We start from the raw sequence: 16,519 nt of genomic DNA on the forward strand, positions 1-16,519 counted from the left end.
ACATGTTTCAAAGACTAACTGTCTTCTTCCTCAGGCAGGCCCTGTAACTCGTCTATACCCCAGTGTACAAACCCCCCCCTCCTTTTCCAAGCGCTGGAGCAAAAAGCGCTATTTTAAGTTGCACCGCTTACTGGAGTGAGGACTTCGCACCGCATTATCTTTACAGGTACCGCTCTCTGACTTGTGCATTTACTATTGCGGCTACTCTGCACAGCCGTTCACAGGCTGCACTTTGACTTTTTTTAAGCTACTATCAGGGAGAATTACCCTGCAGTATATAACCTGTTCAGTGATTTGAGGTTTTTACCCTCACTCATGCCTTTTTAGTTTGTGATTGTTCAGGTTGGAACTAAGATTGCCACCAGCATCTATATATATTCTTTTTCCCTTAAGCACTTCTTCTGAGGTCTTACAATTGACTATTACTAATTGCTATTTTCTCGCTATTATCCAGCTACATAAAGAGCACTTATAAGAGGTGGGTTTTTTTTGTTTTCTATAACCACCCAATTTAGATTTCCCTCTTCTTTGAGTGTTCCAAGCGCACACTAATATTATTAGTTAACTATAGACCTGTTTCGAATCTTCCCTTCGTTTCTAAACTCCTCGAACACTTGGGTCCACTCATCTAAGCCATCATCTCAGATCACACCCTTCTTGAACCTTCAGGGTGTGTGCACACTCTGCGGATTCTGCTGCGGTTCTGCAGCAGTTTTGGCCGCTGCGGGTCCGCAGCAGTTTTTGCTGCTGTGTACAGTACCATTATTCACTAGGGGAATAAAAAACCGCAGGGCAGACGGTGCAGATTTTTCCGTGGTTTTGAATCCGCAGAAAGAATTGACATGTCAATTCTTTCTGCGGATTCCGCTGCAGTTTGCCATCTCCTCCATTGAGGAGATGAAAAACTGCAGGGCAAAACCACAGAGCAATCCGCAGGTAAAACCGCAGGTCTTTTGACCTGCAGATTTACATGTGGATTTTACAAAATCCGCGTGGCCAAATCCACACTGCAATCCGCAGCGTGTGCACGTACCCTTACAATCTGGTCTCCGCTCTACACAAACTGCACTCACTAAAGTGTCTTATAACCTATTAACAGCAACATCTAATTGCCACTACTCCTTGCCGATTCTCCTGGATCTCTCTGCAGCATCTGACACGGTGGATCACCAGCTCCTCCTCACTATGCTCCGCTCTATCGGCCACAATGACACAGTTATCTCCTGGTTCACGTCCTACATATCCAACCACTCCTTCACTATGTTTTGCTGACTCCTCTTCCCCTCTCGGTTGGAGTTCCCCAAGGCTCAGTCGCAGGCTTCCTCCTATTTTCCCTATACATCGCCCCTATTGGACAATCCAGCAGTACATTTTGTTTCCAGTACCATCTCTATGCTGATGACATGAAATTATACACCTTTTCTCCTGACATTACCCCCACCTTAAAATAAAAAAAGCAGGGATAGTCTGTCTGCTGTCTCCAACGTCATGTCCTTCCTCTACCTGAAACAGAGTCTCTCTAGTAACCAACTTAAATTTGATATTGCATTTGCCTTGGATTGTTCATCCAGAACTCCCAAGCAGCACGCTCTTGGGGTTATATTTGACAAAACTTTCCTTTACGCTCTATATCCTATCGCTCACGGTACCTGCATCTTAAAATCATATCCAGACCTTTTATCATCTTTGAAACTGCAAAAACGCTGTCTCTCCAATTCACTCGTCTAGACTACTGCAATGCTCTACTGACCGGTCTCTCTCTAACCAAACTTTCTCCTCTCCAATCCATCCTGAAAGCAGCAGCCAGGGTCGGATTTCTGTCTAGTCACTACAACAATGCCTTTAACCTGTGACAGTCATTGCACTGGTTGCCCATTCGCTACAAAATACAATACAAACTCATCTTTCTCACTCGAGGCCCTCCACATTTTTGCACCACCCAATATTTCCTCCCTCATTTCTATCACCCTACTCGTGCTTTCCACTCCACAACTGATCCAAGACTAACATCTTCCATAATCTGAACCTACCCTCTCCGTATCCCAAGATTTTTCTCGTGCTGCACCAGTTATCCGGAATGCACTACCCCCACAACGATCCGACTAATAACTAGATCTCACATTTTTAAAAACACATCTCTTTAAACAAGCTTATCACCTCAACTCACTAACCCAATTCTCCCCGGTTCCCGCTTTCTAAATTTTACTCAGAACCTGGTCTCTCCTACGTAACTGTGTCCACATCCTCCATGCACCCAATTACACTTGGTAACTGTACTTAGATACTGGCTGATGACAATCATACGGCTTATTTAAAATGCCCTATTTATAGCGATTGCCTGACCATACATGACAAGCACTTTCTATCTACTGTGCCCCCTCATTTCCATACAAACTGTAAGCTTGCGAGCAGGGCCCAAACCCCTCCAGTACCTGTTTAACTGTGAGTTACTTTGTGAGGTCTTTAGGCTGGGTTCAAACGTAGCGGAACTCTCGCGGAAATTACCGCGAGATAGTTCCGTAATTAGCTTGCAAAATGCTAGCGTTTTCCAAGCGATCTGTAGCATCGCTTGGAGAACTGATTGACAAGGTTGGTCACACTCGTCAAACATAGTGTTTGACAAGTGTGACCAACTTTTTACTACTGAGGCCGCCTATGCAGCATCAGTAGTAAAAGATAAAATGTAAAAAAATTAAAAAAAAAAAAAAAAAAAAAAAAAAAAGGTGTTATTCTTACCTTCCGACGTCCCGCGCAGCCTTCCTGCCTCTCTCCACGCTCCCATTCCCAGTAAGCCTTTGCGAAAATGCCCACGATGACGCAAGTTCTTGCGGGATCGCGACGTCTCGCGGTAAATCGCGATGACTTCGCGCGAATGACCGCGAGACTTCGCGATCCCGTGAGAACGGACGCCATCGCGGGCATTTTCACAAAGGATTACTGGGAACGGGAGCGTGGAGAGAGGCGGGAAGGCTGCGCGGGACGTCGGAAGGTGAGAATAACAAATATTTTCTATTTTAAACTATTTTTTACAGGGATATGGTACCCAAAGCCCGGAGGACAGTCTTCTCTCCTCCGGACCGTGGGTACCATCCGCAATTGTTTGCTTACTTTTCGCATGGTGTGCACAGCCACATGCGGAAAGTAAGCAGAACAATGCATTCCTATGGGTGCGGGATCGCCGCGATTCCGCAAAATTAATGAGCATGCTGCGTTTTTTACCGCGAAGCAATTCTGCCGCGGTAAAAACCGCAGCATTAGCACAGCATTGCGGAAGCCCATAGGAATGCATGAGATGCTTATTTTTCGCGGCAAAATTGCGTGGTTAAAACAGCCGCGGAAACGCGAAAAAACGCCACGTGTGAACTCAGCCTTACTGTTTGTACATGCCCCCGCCTTATTGTAAAGTGCTGCGGAATTTGTTGGTGCTATACAGTTAATAAATTGATAATTTGGCGCTGCCAGTTCCCTTGTCAATAGGGGAGTGTCCTTACACAGTGCGACAGCACTGATTGGACTGTCAGCAGGCATAGGGGACACACCCCTCCAGATGTAAAGAGGGCAATGGCAGTATATTCTGTCCGCCAGTCACCCTTAGTCTGAAGAAGGGCGTGCACAGCAGAATTGATAAGTATACTTGATGGTATGCAACTTTCCTTTTGTAAACACAAACATATCTATAACGTACCATAGAGGATTACAACCAAGCACTGCCAAGAGTCACAGTTCTGGCATTCAAGTAGAAATGACAACTGGGAGAAGTGCTGAGAGCGCCAAGTAAAGCAGCAATCATCATTACTGGATGAAGGATGAGTTACACATATTTATTGACTACTACAACATTTTTAGACAAACAATATATTGAAGATATAAAATTATATTTATACTTAAGATATAAAAATCCTGAATACCATTAGCTCCTGGGGTAGAGTTGTAACTTATATTTTGGATATGGTTAGCCATCAGTTGTCTGTGCCATGGACACTCACTAGACATAACTAGAGTTGAGCGATACCGTCCGATACTTCAAAGTATCGTATCGGATGGTATCGGCCGATCTTTAAAAAAAGTATCGGTATCGCCGATTCCGATACCGGAAGTCCCATTCAAGTCTATGGGACTTCCGGTATCGGAATAAGAAAAACCCTTTCCTGCCCTTGTACAGCCTCTCTGGGGTCTGTACGGGCCTTTCGGGGGGCTGTGCCGGCCTGCCAGGGGGTCTGTGCAGGCTCCGGTGGTCTGTGCCGGCCTGCCGGTGGTCTGTGCAGGCTCCGGGGGGCTGTGCCGGCCTGCCGGTGGGCTGTGCCGGCCTGCCGGGGGGCTGTGCCGGCCTGCCGGGGGGCTGTGCCGGCCTGCCGGGGGGCTGTGCCGGCCTGCCGGGGGGCTGTGCCGGCCTGCCGGGGGGCTGTGCAGGCATCGTCCGATGGGACTACAAGTCCCATCGGGCGATGCCTGCTACCATGACAGTGATTGACACATTAGCCAATGATGGGACAGTAGTAGTGTGGGAATTTCCCACGCAGCAATGGCATAAAGTGAGACTAGGGACTTTTTTTTTTTTAAGTGGCGGAGGAATACAGTGCGGAAGGATACCTACCTTCCGTCATTGGATTCCTGCAGCCCGTAGAGAACGGCAGCATCATCTGATGCTGCCGTTCTCTACCCAAGATCGTCGTGGGACACACTCGTGGACTGCTTCGGATCGTGGGTGAGTATTTTTGTGGTTTGTTATGTTAATATTTATTCCGGAAAAGACAATGGCTTCGGGGAACAATGTGACAAGTATTGGTAAGTATGTTACTCTATGTTATATGTACTGTATGTCTATGTATGTATTGTATGAATGTATTGTATGTATGTAGTATATATGTGGTATGTATGTAGCATGTAGTATGTATGTAGTATGTATGTAGCATGCATGTAGCATGTAGTATGTATGTAGCATGCATGTAGTATATATGTAGTATGTATGTAGCATGCATGTAGTATATATGTAGCATGTATGTAGTATGTAGTATGTATGTAGTATGTATGTAGTATGTATGTAGTATGTATGTGGTATGTATGTGGTATGTATGTGGTATGTATGTGGCATGTAGTATGTATGTAGCATGCATGTAGTATATATGTAGTATGTATGTAGCATGTAGTATGTATGTAGCATGCATGTAGTATATATGTAGTATGTATGTAGCATGTAGTATGTATGTGGTATGTATGTGGCATGTATGTATGTAGCATGCATGTAGTATGTATGTAGCATGCATGTAGTATGTATGTAGCATGCATGTAGTATGTATGTAGTATGTATGTGGTATGTATGTGGTATGTATGTAGCATGTAGTATGTATGTAGCATGCATGTAGTATATATGTAGTATGTATGTAGTATGTATGTGGTATGTAGCATGCATGTAGTATGTATGTAGCATGCATGTAGTATGTATGAAGCATGCATGTAGTATGTATGTAGTATGTATGTAGCATGCAGTATGTATGTAGCATGTATGTAGTATGTATGTAGTATATATGTAGTATGTATGTAGCATGTAGTATGTATGTAGCATGCATGTAGTATGTATGTAGCATGTAGTATGTATGTAGCATGCATGTAGTATGTAGCATGTATGTAGTATGTATGTAGTATATATGTAGTATGTATGTAGCATGTAGTATGTATGTAGCATGCATGTAGTATTTTTTTTTTTTTTTTTTTAACATTTAACACATTAGCCGGATGATGGGACTACTACTGTCCCATCATTGGCTAATGTGTCAATCACTGTCATGGTAGCAGGCATCGCCCGATGGGACTTGTAGTCCCATCGGACGATGCTTGCACAGACCCCCGGACATCAGCACAGCCCCCCGGCAGGCCGGCACAGCCCCCCGGCAGGCCGGTACAGACCCCCACAGGGTGCACAGACCACCGGCAGGCCGGCACAGCCCCCCGGCAGGCCGGTACAGACCCCCACAGGGTGCACAGACCACCGGCAGGCCGGCACAGCCCCCCCGGCAGGCCGGTACAGACCCCCACAGGGTGCACAGACCACCGGCAGGCCGGCACAGCCCCCCGGCAGGCCGGTACAGACCCCGGGCAGTCCACACAGCCCCCCGGCAGGCCGGCACAGCCCCCCGGCAGGCCGGCACAGCCCCCCGGCAGGCCGGCACAGCCCCCCGGCAGGCCGGCACAGCCCCCCGGCAGGCCGGCACAGCCCCCCGGCAGGCCCGAAATGACGGCGCATCATGATGCGCACACACCGCGCATCATGATGACGTCAGTCTGTCAATCAACTTTGAACTTCCGATTCCGATGCCGAATTCAGATATTGAAAAAATATCGGAAGTCGGTATCGGAATTCCGATACAGCAAGTATCGGCCGATACCCGATACTTGCGGTATCGGAATGCTCAACACTAGACATAACCACCCATTATTAAAAAGGCTACACAAATGTGAAAATCACATATCAAATCACAGAGAGCAGAACATATCACCCAAACATTACTGTGTTCAGAAATGCTACGATGGCTTCCATCTGAAGGACTGAAAAATAGGATTCATATGTGCCCCTGACAAATCCATTACAATGAGTACAAATTGTCTCCTTTATGGCAGTGTCATTCTTCTCAGAGGGGCATAAGAAGGTATCAGACTATGGTCAAAGGTACTTTCTTCAGGAATTGGGACGCAAGTCATTAAAGCACTTCTGAAGGTCGGGTACGCCAAACCCTAGCTACCATCTAAATTACCAAACATTACACAAAATCAAAGAACGCAATACTGTACAAGAGTCGGACATCAGTTATATATATTTTACAGATGGATATTCAGCTTCCTCCACAAACATATTGAAAGCAAATCAAAAGTAGGGGAGAACCAAGTGCTCCAACAATTCTGATTGGATTTACCAAATTCTGCTCTTCCACTTAAAACAAAAAATTCCTGCCCAAACAGAGGGCGGACAGCTGCAGTTTTTTTTTTGTTTTGCTTTTTTTTTTTTTTTTTTTTAACCAAGCCAGAAATGGTTTAAGATAGAAATAAAATCTCTTCCCTCATATACCCAATCCTATGAAATCCACTCGGAACGCTGGCTAAAAAAAAAACTGCATATGTGACTGCAGCCTTACAGAAAAACTAGAGAATTACAGAATTTTTTCTATTCCCGGCTTCATACAGATAATGGCCAATTCTCACTAAACCCCTTTGCCTTTGAACAGCTGCTGACAACAAATCCAACAGCAGCCCATGTAATAAACCACTGCCGGTATCTAGAAAAACACATTTAAAACATCCAGCCCTAATATTTAGTCCTAACAAGTAGTGAAGAGGAAGTTATCTGGTTAACAAAAAAAAAACATATACAACTTTGAAAAGGGAATATGTCAACAGGATTTCACCCCCAAAACTATTTTCATGCAACTCCAATATCTTTACATGGCCAATCTGTTACTCCATTATTGAAAAGTCAGGATTTGATATGAAAATGAGACTGAAGAGCTATGGTAGATCGGAAGCATCTGTCACTCCAGCTCTATTTCTCGCCCAGCACCATCTCATAAGTCGAGAACAGGATCCTAATAGATCAGGAAAGTTGTGCAGCTCCTATCCAATGTCAGAGAGCACAGACCTGGACTGTGGCTGTCATCTGTAGGCATCAGTAAATTAGTAGGCGGCGCTGAGTGGAGAATAGACCTGAAATGACAGAAGCTTCATAGCATAGCTTCATTTACATATCAATTCAAACACTGATCTCTCAGCAATGGAGAAACAGACTGGCCATGTAAAGGGGTTGCTGGACTTGTCTTTGAATGAGTAACCCATGCATATGAGTGGTTAGGGGGTGTGAAATCCTGCTGACAGATTCCCTGCAAGGTGAGGGCTACACGGCAACTTGTAGCTGTGCAACATAATATTGCAATATTCCAATGCTACATAGCGACTAATGCTGGTGAATGTGATCGCATTAAGTACCGCATCATGACAGTTGTGGAAAACACAATGCTGCTAAAAATATCTGTAACCGGAGGTGCACCATCATTAGTTGCAAGTTGGGGAGCGCAGCTTTGCGATCTTAAATCACAATGTCACATGTCGAGGTGTAGCCCCTGCATAAAGGGATATTTCACTCTTGGCATATTGTTGGATACACCAATCAGTACACAGGGTTGGTAACAATTCCGCTTATAGCTACTGAGAATGAAGTGGAAGAAACCATTCATTAGCTGACGTCCCACTGTGCGGGGGAACTGCAACACAATGCTTTACGTAAATGGGGCCCTTTGGTGGTATTCTACTTTACAGAGTATACATGGATGGTTCTGTAACATTTACTACAATCCTATCAATCTTGGGATAGAGGGGGATCCAAGCAGTAGTGACGCGATTGCTTCTAGTGGGAAAACTTGATCAAAGAAAAACTTTGCGTTGAGATTGATTTTAAAATATCCGAGTTAGATACATAAAACATAATCCAATACTTTTCATTAAGTGCTATTTAACGGCAGTACTTACATTTGTTTACTTTTTTGAAAATAATTTACAAATAAAAAAAATACATATATAAAAAAAAATAAAAAGCATTTAAGCCCCAAACTTAAAACTGAACAGCAAAAGTCAATCTGACCAGGCTACATTCAATATATCCACAAGAAGCAAACAACAGATCCCCTGCAGAGTAGTCAGACGTCCCTAACATTTACAGACACAGCCAACAGTTTAATATTGTATTAGCTTCATTTAGTTACAGGTGACATTTTTACAGACGTACAATATTGTCTACAGTTTGTGAAATAGGGATATAAAAACGTCAGGGCAACCACAAGGAATTTTTAATTTAAGCCCTGCACGAGATTAAGAAACTGCTGTTTGGGCAATTTGTAAATGTATATTCTTTACAATAACCCCCAGAAATGAAAGTCACTCACAGTATATGCACATTTCATTACAGGAAATCAAACAGGAAAGAAAAAGAAAGCAGTCAAATGTGCAAAAATGAAAAGCTTAAAAGGGAATCTGTCACCCTATTTTTCACCTATCAGCTGCCTGCACTGACATCAGGGGCTTATCTACAGCATTCTGTAACGCTGTAGATAAGCCCTCGATGTAACCTAAAAGATAAGAAAAAGGCGTTAAGCCCCCGTTACACACTGCGATATCGCTAGCAATATCGCTGTAAAGTCACCGATTTTGTGACATTGCAGCGATATTGCTAGCGATATCGCTGCATGTGATACTTACCTCCGACCGGCTCCCCCGCTGGTTATCGCTGATCGCGCGAGAAGCTCCTGGACCATTCCTCGTCGGCCACTTCCTGCGGCGCTTCCTGCTGGAGCGACGCGTGGAGCCGGGCGGGAGGACGCAGGATCGCCGCGTCTGACAGGTAAGTAGCGATCCCCGTCCACAGCGATGTCGCTAGTGAGATCTGCTTGTGTGGCAGCTCACTAGCGACCACCTAGCGATGCACCAGCGATCCTGACCGCGTCATATCGCTGGTCGGGATCGCCGGTGAGTCACTAGGTGTAACGGTACCCTTAGATTATACTCACCCAGCGGCGTTCCAGGTCTGGTCTTGGTCCGATGGGTGTCGAAATCCGGTCTGCAGGACTCTGCTCTGCCCTCAACAGGGCAGAGCAGTGCGCCTGCGCAGGAGCAGCGACAGGAAAGAAGAGGACGTTACCATTAGAAGATGGGAGGCGCCGGACCGGACTGCGACACCCATCGGACCAAAAACGGACCCGGAATGCCCCTGGGTGAGTATAATATAACTCCTTTTTCTTATCTTTCAGGTTACATCGGGGGGCTTATCTACAGAATTACAGAATGCTGTAGATAAGCCCCTGATGTCAGTGCAGGCGGCTGATAGGTGAAAAATGGGGTGACAGATTACCTTTAAAGGGGCTGTCCACTATAAAACAGATATTTATTTATCTAAAAAAAATTGTCAGAACGCCATCCCTCATTCACCCCTCACCGTTCTGGTTCCAAAGCTATCCGGGTTTGTGACTTGCTCAGCCAATAATTGGTTGTCAACTACTACCGCCAGTGAGTGGCTGCAGCAGTCACATCTTTTGTCCTGACATCACAGCTGGAGAATGACTTGTGGAGGAGCTAGCAGTGTCAATAGGAGCAGCAAGGGATTGATGAGGAGGCTTTCTTTTCTTCTGAGTAAAAATGTATACACACTGGACAACCCCTCTAAGCAAAAGCAATCCTGCTTTACAGTGAATAACCTCACCTGCAGCTGTTGCTTGCATCGCTTCTCTTCTATAATCTCGGTCTTTGGGGAAACTATTAATTGCCACTTTGGTTGAATCCTTTTGGCGTTGTTCTCTACAGAGTTCAAAGAAAAGACCATGGACCATTAAAAAGGCAGTGCTTTGTCAGAAAATACAATCTCTAAATCAATTCTGAAATAAAAATTTCTAAACAAAAATAAATTTCTTAACAAGGACTATCAGCAGAATTTTGCTATGTAATCCGAGATCAGCATGATGTAGGAGCCGATTTCAGGGATGTGTCACTTAATGAGCTGCTTGCTCTAGATTCAATAAAAACAGGATTTTTGGGTTGCTTACCGTAAAATCTGTTTCTCGGAGCCTTCATTGGGGGGACACAGACCATGGATGTATGCTGCTGCCACTAGGAGGCTGACACTATGTACAAAAAAAGGTTAGCTCCTCCTCCGCAGTATACACCGCACCAACCATCACTAATTTCCTCAGTTAGTGAGAAAGCAGTAGGAGAAGAAACAAAACAGAATGAAAACAGAACAACTCAACTGTAACCAACAAACAGAAGAACAGGAGTTACAGAACATGGGAGGGTGCTTTGTCCCCCAATGAAGGCTCCAAGAAACAGATTTTACGGTAAGCAACCCAAAAATCCTGTTTTCTCTATCGCTTCATTGGCGGACAGAGACCATGGGACATCCCAAAGCAGTCCCTGGGGAGGGAGAAGCAAACTTCCATTAGGTCTGAGGACTCCCCACCGCCGCCAGCAAGATCCTTCTGCCGAGGCTGGCGTCCGCCGAAGCGTAGGTGTGGACCTTGTACAATTTGGCAAACGTGTGGATCGAAGACCATGTTGCCGCTTTGCAGAGCTACAGCGCGGAAGCTCTGTGGCGCACCGCCCAGGAAGCACCCACTGCCCTGGTAGAGTGAGCTCTAATTCCAGGAGGGGGCACTCGATGCTTGACCCAGTAGGCCTCCAAAATTGCTGATCTGATCCAGCGAGCAACGGTAGCCTTGGAGGCCGGCTGACCTTTCCACGCACCATCTGGAATGATGAAAAGAGAGTGTCTGTCTTCCGCAAGGGAGACGTCCTAGCCAGGTAAACCTTCATCGCCCTGACCTGGTCTATTTTGTTCAAGGAGCGCTCCAGAGGATGGATTGGACCTGGACAAAAGGACGGAAGAACAAGGTCCTCATTTAGGTGGAAAGTAGACACCACCTTAGGAAGGAAGGAAGGCGGGGGCCGCAGGACCACCTTGTCCTGATGGAGCACCAAGAAAGGGGGGGGGGGGCGACAAGAAAAGGCCGCCAAATCCGACACGCGCCGGATGGAGGTGATGGCCACCAGAAAAGCTACTTTCCAGGAGAGAAGCGATAGGGAGACTTCAATGAGCGGTTCAAAGGGTGACCGTTGAAGAGCCTCCAGAACCAGATTGAGATCCCAAGGATCCACGGGAGTGCGGTACGGGGGTGCCGTATGAGCCACTCCCTGAAGAAAGGTCTTGACCTGCGAACGGGAGGCCAATGTCTTCTGTAAAAGGATGGAAAGCGCCGAGACTTGACCCTTCAAAGAGCTGAGGGCAAGGCCCGCATCTAGGCCTGCCTGGAGGAACGCCAGGATAGAAGGGAGAGAAAAGGACATGGGCGGAACGTCATTGGCCTCGCACCAAGTGAAAAAGGCCTTCCACGTATGATAGTAAATTCTGGAAGACAATGGTTTTCTAGCCCGGATCATGGTGCGAATAACCGGATCCGAAAAAACCTGACCGTTTCAGAACCGCGGTTTCAACAGCCACGCCGTTAAATTGAGCGGCAGAGAATTGGGGTGGCAGATTGGACCCTGAAACAGGAGATCTGCTCTGTCTGGAAGCTTCCAGGGGGTGTCCGCGAGAAGGTTGACAATGTCCGCGAACCAAGCCCTTCTGGGCCAATCCGGAGCGATGAGGATGACTGGTACCCCTTCCGCCTTGATTTTCTTCAACAGTTTGGGAAGGAGAGGAAGGGGAGGGAACAGATAGGGGAGCTTGAACTGAGACCAGGGAATGGTCAAGAGAATCGGCGCCCACTGTGAGAGGATCTCGGGCCCTGGATACGAACTGTGGGACCTTCCTGTTCAGGCGAGACGCCAGCAGATCCACATCCGGAGTCCCCCAATGACGGCAAGGCTGATGGAAGACGTCCGGATGCAAGGACCACTCTCCCGCCGTGAGGCCCTCGTGGCTGAGAAAATCGGCGGCCCAGTTGTCCACGCCGGGAATGTGCACTGCGGATATCGCTGGGACGATACCTCTGCCCAGTGAAGAATCTTGGACACTTCCGCTAGAGCCGAGGCGCTCCATGTCCCCCCTTGGTGGTTGACATATGCCACCGCTGTGGCATTGTCTGTCTGAATCCGGACCGGCAGACCCCTAAGAAGCTTTTCCCAGTGAATGAGAGACAGATAAATCGTCCATATCTCGAGGACGTTGATCGGCAGAGTTGTCTCTTGAGTCGACCACCGACCCAGAACAGTCTGATTGCGAAACACTGCACCCCAGCAGAGAAGGCTGGTGTCCGTTGTCACAAACTGCCAGTGAATCGAAAGGAATGACCGGCCCAGGGAAATGAGAGGTGACGTCAGCCACCAATTGAGGGACTGTTTGACCCGGGACGAGAGGCGAATTGGACGATCCAGGGAGAGAACGGACCTGTTCCACCGACACAGGATGGCCCGTTGAAGCGGTCTAGTGTGGAATTGAGCAAAGGGAATTGCTTCGGTCGTCGCCACCATCTTTACCAAGACCTTCATGGCTGACCGGAAGGATGGAGGCTTTGGACTCTGCAGCGATTGTACATCTCGCCGCAGGGAGACCATTTTCTCTTCCGGCAGAAGGACCCTCGATCGACGGGTGTCGAACAATAAGCCGAGAAACACAAGACGTTGGGTCGGAACGAGGCATGACTTTTTGTTTACGAGCCACCCGAAACTGGACAGGGTGTCGAGAACAATAGAAAGGCTTTGGAGAGTCTGGTGAAAAGACGGAGCTTTGATTAGAATGTCGTTGAGGCATGGGAAGAGTACGAGACCTCTGATCCTCAACAGGGCCATCACCGCCGCCATGATCTTTGTAAACACTCTGGGCGCGGTGGCGAGACCGAACGGCAGGGCGACAAACTGGTAGTGGTCCTGATGAATAGCGAAACGCAGGAATTTCTGATGCCCGTGAAAGATGGGGACGTGCAGATAGGCATCTTGAATACCTATTGAGCACATGAATTCCTTCGCTTCCATGGAAGCGATTACTGAACCAAGGGACTCCTCCCTGAAGTGTCGCAGGTGGACTCTTGTTCAGCAGTTTGAGGTCCAGAATGGGCCAAGCCGCGCCACCTTTTTTCGGCACTACAAACAGGTTTGAGTAAAACCCTGTGAATCGTTGTTTCGGGAACGGGCACAATCACCCCGGAACTGAGAAGAGAGGCGATGGAAGCAAAGAAGCCCAGAACTGAGGCGGGGTCTTTTGGGGGGGGTGTCGAGACTCGAAGAAGCGATCCTGGGGCCGAGAGACGAACTCTATCTTGTATCCTGAGGATACAACTTCCCTGACCCAAGCAAGCCAGGCGTCAATGAAAAAAAGAAGTCACCCGCTCAGTTGGGGGATGCGCACCGGAACTTTACTGATAGTCATGCCGATGTGGATCGTCCGGTTCTGGACCTGGAGGATCTGCCCTGGGAGGAGTAAGATCGCCAGGAGGGAGTAGGCCTAAAGTAAACCTTCTTCCTATCCTGGCGCGCTTGCGGCCTTTTTTGGTTGGAAAAAGTTCCCGCCTTTCAGACGCGGCGGAAGGGCCGAAAGGGCCGAAACTGACGCCTTGGAGGGCAGCTACGTGGCTTGGACTGCGGAAGAAGAGAGCTTGTGCCCCCAGTGGCGTCTTTAATGATCTGGTCCAGCTGGGAACCGAAAAGACGCGCTCCCTGAAATGGTAGATTGGTAAGGGACTTTGACGACAAATCCGCCTGCCAAGCCTTGAGCCGAATTGAAAGCCGGATTGCAACTACGTTGCTAGACGCTTGAGCTGCGCAAGACGCGGCGTTTAAGGAGGCAGAGACCAAATATTCCCTTGCATGGGAGATCTGATTGGCCAGCTCGGCCAGTCTCTCTGGCTGGGGTCCACCAAGAAAGCCCTGGCGTAGATCTTCCGCCCAAGTAGCAATGGCCTTGGCTACCCAAGTGGAAGCAAAGGTTGGGCTTAGCACAGTCGCCGCCGCTTCGAATGCTGACTTTGCTAAGGATTCTATGATCCTGTCGTTAGAATCTTTCAGAGACGCCACACCTGAAATCGGAAGGACCGTGTTGTTAGATAGTCTGGACACAGGAGCGTCTACAGAGGGGGAAGCCGACCAGTTGTCGGTGAGCTCTTGAGAAAATGGATACAGCACGCCGAGACGCTTCCCTCTTTGAAAGCGTCTGGTCGGATTTTCTCTTTCCCTGGTAAGGACCTTAAACTCGGAGTGAGGAGCGAAGACTCTGGAAGGTGCTTCTGCCTTTCTGAACGAAACCTCCTGATCTGAAGGGGTTTCGCATGGGAGTCTGTGATCTCGAAAGTCTGGTTAATTGCTGCAATGAGGTTCTGTTCCGTAACCTTCATGTCAGCGGCATGGTCCCAATCCAGCTCTAGAATCTCTTCAGATGACGCCTCCGAGAACGCTTCGCCTGAATAGGGTGAGGAAGGACGGGAGGGAGACTGCTGGGGACTATGCGGCGAGATGTAGCGCAGGGAGGAATCCGGCTGGGGATCCTGCCTGGGCCTTTTGCGGCTCATGCTGGCTGATTCAGATGGAACCTCTTGTGACCTGCTGGGCCCTGCAGAAGTGTCCAGGGGCAACTTATCAAGCATGGCCACTAGGGACTGAGAGACCCTGCTGAGATCTGCCACTGATTGCTACAGAGAGGAAGCCCAGCCGGGAATGGGGGGGGGGGGTTCACTCTCACGTGGAACATTAGGGGGCTCCTGAATGGCAGGCTCAGTTGGATTGCTGCAGTCTAGGCAGAGGGGAGTGGACTGACCTGAGGGAAGTTTGCGATTGCAAGAAGAGCACGCAAAGTACTTGACTAAGGTGCAAGAGGAAGCAGGACGAGAGCGGTCAGACTTAGAGTTAGACATAATTACGGAAAGTCAGTGAAGCAGTGCCGGAAGGTTGGGGGACAGGCGGCAGAGGAGGGTGTCAGTCTGCAGTTGCAGAGCTACTCACGGTCCGGTGTCCTGTCACGGTTTCCAGCAATTGAAGAAGCACGGCTCGTCTGGGCACGGCAGAGGACAGCGTCTGGCTGACAGGCTGCGAAAATGGCGGCAGCCTGAGAAGTACAGAGCAGGAAGCGCGCGCTTTCCTGCAGGGACCGAGGAAGAAGATGGGCGGGGCTAACCGCCGATGCTAAAGATGGCGGTTGGGTGGAGGCAGCGCCACCTCAGCGATGCCTAAAATGAGGGGAGAAGGCGGCGGGCGGACTTAAAGCAGGCGGGAGAGAAGCCCGCCCGAGAAAGAAGGCAGGGGGGCGTGGCCGCGACGCAGGACAACGCCCAAATGAAGCCGGGGCCTGGATTAAATGTGGCGGCCGCCTGTCAGCGCGGGGCGGCGCGGAGGCCCCGCAGCACTGCCGCAGCGACCACTTCCGAGGATCGCTGTGGCCGGGCGGGAGAGAAGCCCACATAAGAATGCAAGTGGGGCGAAGTCACTGCAGAACAGGCTCAAAACAAAGCCGGGGCCTGAATTAAAAGCGGCGGCCGCCGGGCGGCGCGGAGGCTTCGCAGCACTGCCGCTGCGACCGCTCCCAAATAACCCATGCCTGAAGCTTCTGAGGATGGACTCGGGGGCCTCATACTTACCCTGCCTGATCTTCTGGTAAACCTGTGAGAATAAAGGTACCTTCATCATCCAGTGTGCGCTGTGATTCTTGTAGAAGAGTGTCCGCGCCTCATCCAACCGACAGGCTCTGGTAGGCGAGTGGGTGGGAGACGGGGGAAGAGGACCATCTGGATCGCTGACACGCGTCCGTGTTCGGAGCTCCTGGTCCTGCTGTAGAGAGCTATGAGGGCACGGGGTGGCAGTACACGCCGTACTCAGTCTCTTTGTGGGACTACAGATGTGACTATTCACTCTGTATCCCTCCGGAAAACCTGAAAGAAAAACGACGCACACTGAGGTAGATATGGGTCTAAGAAAGACCCGTGTCCACCTCCTACTGACACCAAGCTAAACTGAGGAAATTAGTGCCGGTTGGTGGGGTGTATACTGCGGAGGAGGAGCTAACCTT

At 48.7% G+C, this 16,519-nt stretch overlaps 1 protein-coding gene across 4 annotated transcripts in view; it reads right to left on the reverse strand.

Annotated features, from left to right (window-relative positions):
- WAC (WW domain containing adaptor with coiled-coil) overlaps positions 1-16,519 on the reverse strand; it is a 119,017-nt gene that overhangs the window by 78,008 nt on the left and 24,490 nt on the right. For all 4 annotated transcript variants that reach the window (XM_073581720.1, XM_073581719.1, XM_073581721.1 and 1 more), the window contains exon 6: positions 10,235-10,329. In XM_073581720.1, coding sequence (XP_073437821.1) covers positions 10,235-10,329 — 95 coding nt within the window. The remainder of the gene's footprint in view (positions 1-10,234; positions 10,330-16,519) is intronic.

Source organism: Dendrobates tinctorius, unplaced genomic scaffold (genome assembly GCF_039654945.1).
Source record: "Dendrobates tinctorius isolate UK_male_01 unplaced genomic scaffold, ASM3965494v1 ptg000070l, whole genome shotgun sequence".
In the NCBI taxonomy this organism is placed as follows: domain Eukaryota; kingdom Metazoa; phylum Chordata; class Amphibia; order Anura; family Dendrobatidae; genus Dendrobates; species Dendrobates tinctorius.